The sequence below is a fragment of the Myotis brandtii genome, unplaced genomic scaffold (genome assembly GCF_000412655.1).
Source record: "Myotis brandtii unplaced genomic scaffold, ASM41265v1 scaffold33, whole genome shotgun sequence".
In the NCBI taxonomy this organism is placed as follows: Eukaryota; Metazoa; Chordata; class Mammalia; order Chiroptera; family Vespertilionidae; genus Myotis; species Myotis brandtii.
This window is the reverse complement of record NW_005362713.1, coordinates 138,706-146,917: the sequence shown is the minus strand read 5'-3', so window position 1 is coordinate 146,917 and position 8,212 is coordinate 138,706. Positions and strand designations below refer to the sequence as shown.

Genomic DNA, 8,212 nt, shown 5'->3' with positions numbered 1-8,212 from the left:
CGCTGACTCAGGAGGAACAGACGTGGGCCCTGGGTGGGGACTTCGTGTTAGTGTCACAAGCCCAGGTGCCATTGGCTTCGCAGGGAGTGCACGGTGCTGCTCCTGCTGGACATGCTGGCCTGGGCGGCGATGCCTGAGCCCTGCACCTGTCCCACAGCGGAGGCGCAGGCCTCCTTCTCAGGCGTCTGGGATTCTAAATAAATCTTTTTTTAATGTTGGCGATTAAGCAGCATGGGCTGCTGTCTGACTAGGGCGTGCTGGCGGGTAACTCAGGGAGCACCCTGGCCCCTTCCACACACCCAGCCGTCCTGACATCGCTCTGGAAGCTAGGAAACATACCCGGATCACAATGTAATCAGTGGAATCCGAATGCCAGCAGCTGGGCTGAGCTGCGGGTACCGGGCTCTACCTCAGCTTCTGAGTGCTCTCAGTTCTGTTTCAATGAGCAGCTTTCCTGTGCACATCATCCTGTTCGAGCCTCACAGTAGCCAGTGGAGCCATATTAACATTTATGTCAGGGTCAGGAGCAATGGCTTCCCTCCCCTTGCCCTGGGGAGGAGAGCTATGACTCACATTCAGGTCCTGCCCCCCCCCCCCACTCCTGTCATGCAGCCTGGCATCTCAAGGCCCTGTGTCCTGGGCCGTGCACGGCCCAGGGTGAACCTGAGGAGAGGTGGTGAAGGATCGAAGAAAAGACAGACAAGAGAATACAGCTGGGGCTCGGTGGATCTCCCGTGCCTGGATGAGGACACAAAAGACCAGCCTGCAAGCTAATGCTTTATTTTATAGTCTGATTAAAACAAGGGTAGATTAACATGTATACAAATGTTCTTGTTTTGGCAACACTTGCTGCCCATTAGCTACTTAGGACGGAATTAGGGAGGGCTACAAGGTCAGGCTTAATTATGCTAGGAGAGCTCTGCCCTCCAGGCTGGGACTTGTTTAAGGGACTTGACCTGCCATAGGTCAGCCCAAGGCTTGACCCTAGAGCCTCTCCCTACAGTGTCTGGCCCAGGGCTGGGCTCATGGCCATTAGGGCTGAAGGATGCATGTCTGGAGTTTGGCTCTGGGGCTGCTGGTTAGGACCCACAGGCAGCACCCAGCCCTGGCTCTGTCCAGGCGGTGGGAGGGGGTGCGGGGGAGGGGGGGTCCTGGTCAGCCCTGGTCAGCACAGAACCCGAGTGGCTCCCTGGGCTGAGTCCCACCCACTTCACTGCAGGGACAGGCGCTGCCAGATTCCACTGCCCAGGGCGTAGTTCACAGCATTGACTGTGGGCACCATTTTGGCAATGAGAGCGGGCACCTGTTGTGGCAAAAACACCAGGAAAGAAATTGCAAAGCCTCTGCCTATCTCCCTGGTCCCACCTGGTGATCCCCTCCACCCCCCAAGGACCCATCACTGTCCTGCTGCCCTGTCCTCTCCGATTAGCTGTCCATGTGTCTTGTCTGGGAGCACATGGCTCTGGGCACAGCCTTAGTCCCTGGCCCCAGAGGCATGTCCCCCTCTGGCCGTCTGCCCTGTCACCTCACCTGAGGCTTAGGCAGCATCAAGCAGCTGCCCTTGTGGCCTGGGCGACAAGCACAGTCCCAGTGAATTATGGGTATTTAAAGGAAGAGAGAAAGAGAGAATATCATGGAGGTAGGAAAGCAAGAGAGAGACAAAGGTGGAGCGAGCCCAGGCTCTGGCACTGGGGGTCCCTTACCACCTGTAGCCTGGGGGGGATGAGGGCCGTGCCCGTGAGGGCTGCACAGAGATGCAGGAGGGCGTAGGGGCCCCAGCCGAGCAGCAGCGTCCTGGCTGGCAGAGTGGTATTCACCTGGGGAGAAATGGGCACGGAGGGGGCATGACTGCCCTGACGGCTGGCAGCCCAGGCAGCCAGGGACTGTGTGGGCATGTGCAGACTGGCATGTGGCCAGGCTGCGGGAAGGTGCTGAGCTTGTGGGGGAGCTTGGGGCCCCAGGGGCCCTTCTGCCATTTCAGATGCACAGCCTCAGCCTGTCATGTAAGCTTGCTTAGCCTCAGTTGCCTTGTCTGTAAAATGGCCAGATTCTACCTGACTGGCCTGGAGGCAGGGTCTGGTCGAACCCAGGCTCCCTGAGTATGTCTGTGTGCACAAGGGTCCCTGCGCGGCCCTCACACCTCAGCCTGGGAACCAGCTCTCCTGCAGCTGCACTGGGGTCCTGGGCTCAGAGGGGCCGCTTCCCACGCGGGAGACACAACCAGGACAGGCGATGTGGTGCCACGCAGGGGGCTTCTCGCTCGCGATCTAATTGTAAGAGGAAGTTGCCATGCTCTCCTCTCACGTGCACTCGGGTGAGGACTTGTGAGCCTAAACCTCAGTGTCTGTTTCTCTAGACTGTGTTCCTTTCACAGAAGGACTAAGCGCGCGGCCGGGTCGGGGCCAGGGCCAGGGCGGCGCCCGCTGATGTTGTCTGCCTCATGGTTTAAGTCAACTCAGAAGAATGCGGACGCCCGCGGCAGCCTGATCTCCGGGCGATGGCACCGGCCTGCGGGGCCGCCCGGAACCTGAACCTGAACGCAGTTCAGGTCCCAGCACAGCCTGGCCCTCCTGCTGGGACTCAGGGCCCCGCCTGCAGCTCGCAGAGTGTGCCCCGCTTCCAGGTCAAAGGGAAGCACCTGCGCAGGCGTCTCAGCGGCCCAGCTCCCTTTCCTGCCCAACCGCAGCGGCGGCAGAGGGCTCAGCCAGCCCCTCAATAAGACCGCTCCTCCTCTGGGAGTTGCGAAAATGTGCCATTAATACCTGGATTTAAAAAATCTCTGATGCTTGTTTTGACTCATCTGCTAAAGATTATCCAGGTGACAAAGTTAAAACAAAATTGTGGCAGGGAAATATCCCTGTGGAAATTCAGAAGTGGCCGAGGGTATGAGTTCACGTCAGGGGGAAGAGCTGGTGCCTGGGATTAGATTCATCCTTTCCACGCGTCCAAGCAGCTTTGAAAAAGCATGTGATTTTGCCCGGCTGCTGTGGCTCAGTGTTTGAGCATCGACCTGTGAACCAGGAGGTCATGATTTGATTCCAGTCAGGGCACATGCCCGGGTGGTGGGCTCAATCCCCAGTGTGGGGCATGCAGGAGGCAGCTGATCAATGATTCTCTCTCATCATTGATGTTTCTTTCTCTCCCTCTCCCTTCCTCTCTGAAATCAATAAAAAAAAAAAAAAATTTTTTAAAAAAGCATGTGATTTTGTGCCAACCCTCACGTCCTTGAGAAGAAAGAACCGTAACAGTGTGGACGGAGTCTGGCAGGGCCCCGGCTTTCCGGGCTCAGTGTCTAGCCGGTAAGCCTGAGCAGCCCTGGCCCTTCCCTAAGGTCATGGCGACCAATCCCCAGCACCCACAGGAGGGGCGCTCTCGCCCTCCCCTGGGACAGCTGCATTGCTTCTGATTGTTGAAAACACAGGAACCCCATTGCATCTGCCATGTCCCTGAGCAGCGCAGAGTCCTCTGCTCTGGGTTTAGGCCTTACCTGGGGGGGGCTGGTCCTCCCGAGTTTCTGTTCCATGAGCCGATAGGATGTGAATGTGATGAAGAGGGGCAGGAGGAAGTTGAAAAAGGCCATGAGGAAGAGGAAGCTGGTGAAGTTTCTGCAGACAGAGGGGAGCGGGAGGCTGTCCCTCAAGGGTGAGAGCTCCCCGAGTCCCTCCGCCTCAGCTCCGGGCAGTCGCATGCGGGAACTGCTCCCACGAGATGGGAGCTCAGAGTGTGGCCACTCCCCATCCTGCCTGCACTCCCTCAGAATCAGGAAGCCACCAGGGCCTCCTACACGCCCCGAAGGAGCCAGGGAGCTGGGTGAGGGTCCTCCTTCACTAGCTGTTGCCCATCCAAGTGCCCAGCTCAGTATGTGCTCCCAGCATGGGCGGTGGGCACTTCTGTTTGGAAACCATGTTTACCAGATGGAGATGCCAATGGACCAAGAGGAAGGAGCATTCCAGGAGTGTTCCTGGCACAGGGATTTTAAAGGAGCCTGTGGATAGCAGAGACTGGGCACTGTGTCACTGAAGAAATTGCTGTGGTCATGGGAGGTGCAAGGGCCGACCCTTCATTAAGAAGATACCATGTCGCCGGCCAGTGTTGAGAGTTGACCTATGAAGCAGGAGGTCACAGTTCAATTTCCTGTCAGGGCACAGGCCCGGGTTGTGGGCTCCATCCCCAGTAGGGGATGTGCAGGAGGCAGCCAATCAATGATTCTCTCTCATCATTGATGTTTCTATCCCTCTCCCTCTCTCTGAAATCAAGAAAAAACATATATTTTTTAAAAGAAGATACCATGTCACCTTGGTGCTGTCCACTAAGGGCAGGTGGGGGAAGGGGTGCCGGAAGTATGGGCACAGCCGGGGAAACGCTGCCCAGAGTGCATGGCAGGTGCTGGGAGGACCCAGGGTTCTCAAGTGGGTTTCGTCAGGGGCAGACACTTCGTGAGCAAATGTGAGTAAACATATAAAGCAGCAAATGCAACATGGTTCTAGTGGAAGTGAGAGGGGAGCTGGAGCCCATGTGGCCCCTCCTTTCAGTCCTGGTCTCCCAGGGGCCCCGGGGAGGGGACAGGCAGTATTAGACATGGCTCCCTGATAGCGAGCCTTGTGCATCTGCTGTCTCTCCAGGGCTGGCCCAGGGCCTGGCTGCCACAGAGGCTCAGGGGATTTAGAGACCTGAGCACTGTGCCAAGGAGGTTCCTCCCAAAGCAAAGACCGTGACATTCCCTGAATCCATCGAACCCCAGGGCAGGACTCCCTGTAGAAAGCAAGCAAGTCGAAGCTCCGACGGCTGACTGCTGAGATGGCCAAGGGTCCTGGGCTCAGCAGCTGCTACCACCAACCAGGCCAGTGCTCACAGCCGGCCGCTGCCGGGCCCACCTCTGCACTCACACTGCAACCTTGCGTCACTCGGCCGGTCAGAGTGGGTTTCCCTGCCCACCGTCAGCCTGCAAGTGGGCATCACAGCTAAGGAGTTGGGATTGCCTGGCCAATGTTGGATTTTCAGCTATGACATCGCTGTCCCCCGGAAGGGCGCATCCCGCCTCACCTGCTCCCCCTGGCGTAGCCCAGACTGCAGCAGGTCCCCAGGGGCTCGTAGTCATAGTGGCCCCAACCCAGGAGGGGCAGTGCTGCCCAGAAGGCCGAAGACAGCCACACGAAGAGCACCAAGGAGGCGGCCATGCGCCATGCCAATCGGCTGCCTGCAGGGAGGAGGAGGGTTGTTGAGAGGAGTTGATGGAAGAACAGTGGGCTTCGTGGTCGGGCACAATGACCTGAACCCTGCATCCAATCCCCAACAGCTTAAGCCTCAGGCAGGGGAAGAGCTCGGAGTCTCACTTTTCCTTCCACAAAATAGGAAAGGTGGTTCCTGCATCAGAGGGCTGCTATGGAGAATAAAGAGGTCACAGATGGAAAGACCGAGCAGACACTCCATACTCCTTTCCTCCGAGGACAGAGAAAGGAGAGGTGGCAAAGAGAAGGTGTGCTTCCCAAAGCTAAGTTAGGAGAGACACACGGGCAGAGGCCCTGGGGGCATTGGCGGAGGGAAGTGGAGCCTGGAGTTACCGCCTCTAGCTCTCGCTCAGAAGCAGCAGTCTGCTCCGGACTCAAGAGCTCTGGGCGTGGGGTTTGGGCATCTCACTGCCATGGGTGGAGGCTAGGTCCTGACAGTGTTTTTGGTCCTGACAGTGTTTTTGGTCCTGACAGTGTTTTTGGTCCTGACAGTGTTTTTGGCCCCAGTGGCCTGACCTCCTCCACCTACATCCCTCACATCCTCACCCAGCCCTTCCCTCCAGGGCTGCCTCCTGGTCTCGCTGCAGAAGGCCTTTCCCAGATGCCTTCTCTGTCCATAGCTCATGTTCCTCTGTGGACAGGACTCCAGGGGGATCAGCAGAGAAGAGCAGGTCTACAACCCCCTCACCTGACACTGATTCCATGGACACAGCCCCAGATAGAGTTGGCTTGGATATGTCCCCTTCTATGAACTAAATCTTTATGCTCCCCATCCAAAATTCATACCATGAAGCCCCATAACCATGTGGACTTTGGGAGGCACTTAGGTCCCAAGAGTGGAGCCTCCATTTTGGATCAGTGCCCTTCTATGAAGAGATAAGGCCCAGCCGGCGTGGCTCAGGGGTTGAGCATCAACCTATGAACCAGTAGGTCACAGATTGATTCCCAGTCAGGGCACATGCCCAAGTTGTGGGCTCAATTACCAGTAGGGGGCGTGCAGGAGGCAGCTGATGGATGATTCTCATCATTGATGTTTCTCTCTCTCTCTTCCTTTCCCTTCCTCTCTGAAATCAATAAAAATAAGTTTTTTAAAAAGAAGAGATAAGAGAGAGATGATCTCTTTCTCCTTCATGTAAGGACACAGCAAGAGGCAGCACCTGCAAACCAGGAAGAGCGCTCTCCTCAGAACCCAGCTGTACTGGCACCTGACCTTGGACTTCTAGAACCAGAGAGAGAACTTTCTGTGGTTGAAGCCCCCCGTCTTTGGTGTTTCCTATCTGGCTAAGACCCACAGTAATTACAGTGGCACAATAATTCAAAGACATATTGACCCGTGCGTTGCATTAGCCTTTTTGGCTTTGGAAACAGATGACCGAGGTGCACACCTAAGGTCACCTAGGAGGGAGTCTTGCACTCAGTCCCACCTGCCCCTCCTGCCCCTCCAGCCCCTCCCTGCCTAGTGCTGCACATACCCTCCAGAACAGGAAGGGCCTTGGTCTAGGACTCTAGGCCCTGGCACCGGCTCACTGCCGTGTTGAGACAGAGAAGCCTGTTGCTCTCTGAGAAGGTGTGCGTGTGTGTGCACATGTGAGAGTCCATGTGTGCGTGAGGTGGTTGAGGGAGTTTGGGGGGCAGGGCTGGGATGGTGGTGGGAGAGGAGCTCCAATGTCAGATGGGACAGGAGAGGCCAGAACAAAGGCAATGTTTTGGTCTGGAGAGAAGCATGTTGTGCTAGGGGCAGGAACCGCGGCATAGAAAAATTACTGATTGTTTTAAAGAAACAAAGTGGTATGATTGAACCCAGCCAGGTGTGACCCCATTTTCCTCCCGAACTTTTTACCCTGCCAGTTAACGCTTTGTAGTTTTTGCAAATAAAAGCTTTGCTGCACCCTCGGTCGGTACTGCAGCTGCGAGGCTCCCTTGTGAGGAGGTACGCGCTGTAGTCGCTGGCCAGCTTAATAAAGGCTCTTAAATTTAAATTGTGCGTCGGTGGTCTATCTCGCTGATTGAACCCATAACAATGTGACTTTGCCAAGGGTGTGCGTGTGTTTGTGGCAAGGGCAGATCTGTAGTTCCAAAGGGGCAGTGCCCAGGGCTCCAGGCCATGCTGACCACGTACCCCACAGAACCTCCATTGCTCTAAACGTGGAGACAGGGACAAGGGAGAGGACACCTCTGAAGGCACAAAGGCCAGGCCGACTCCCAGCACAGCCCCATCAGCTGTGGCCTAGACACAACCTCGCTTCTCTGAGCCTCTGCTTCCCGGTCTGCCAGCTGGGCATTTGCCGTGGGGTTCGCCGTGGGGTTTGCCATGGGGTTTGCCGTGGGGCTTGCTGTGGGTTTGCCGTGGGGTTTGCTGAGCCACTGCTCACCGAAGCAGGTTTGTATGCTCTGAGGTGAAGGGGATTCTAGAGAGCCTATGGGTGAACATGAGTTTTATATTAATGTGTATTAAAATTATAAGAACATTAAAGCTGTGAGGTCACAGATATTGTTTAGAACAAGAATAAAGAGGGTGTTAGAATTTTAAAAGCGGCTCACTTCTAAAAAAGAAATATCAAGTAAATAACAGCAGGTGGTACACTCACATGGCCAATTAAGAAGATGGCACTTGACAATATGGCTTGGGAAATGGAGAGCTAGACTAGTTTTCATGAAGCTCTGGCATGGCACAGGCTCCGTGGAAGTGTGAGGTGTGGGGGTCACATGCCCAGCCACACACACACACACACACACACACACACACACACACACGTACACATCACCTCTCTGCTCCCCAACAGTGCCTGTCATCAAGGACATTTTCTGTATCCATGATCTGATTTGATTTTCAGGATAAAACTGAGATTGGTTACAAAAATCATCTAGCAGAAGAGGAGACTAAGGTTCAGAGAGGACCCCTGACTTGCCTGAGGCTACAGCAAGGGCACAGACAGCTTGTCCAGCACATGCGGTCTTCCTCCTTGCCTGGTGCCCGCAGCCCA

The 8,212-nt window shown here is 55.7% G+C and overlaps 1 protein-coding gene across 6 annotated transcripts in view; it reads right to left on the bottom strand.

The window, feature by feature from the left end:
- Positions 1–888: 888 nt before the first annotated feature.
- RGR (retinal G protein coupled receptor) overlaps positions 889–8,212 on the bottom strand; it is an 11,275-nt gene continuing 3,951 nt past the window's right edge. For 2 of the 6 annotated variants that reach the window (XM_014543622.1, XM_005871152.2), the window contains exons 4-7: positions 5,044–5,197; positions 3,488–3,605; positions 1,704–1,817; positions 889–1,303 (exon numbers count right to left, since the gene is read on the bottom strand). In XM_014543622.1, the coding sequence (XP_014399108.1) occupies positions 1,211–1,303; positions 1,704–1,817; positions 3,488–3,605; positions 5,044–5,197 (479 nt within the window). In that variant the 3' untranslated portion in view covers positions 889–1,210. The other 4 variants (XM_014543624.1, XM_014543625.1, XR_001363049.1 and 1 more) reach the window with 3 other exon arrangements.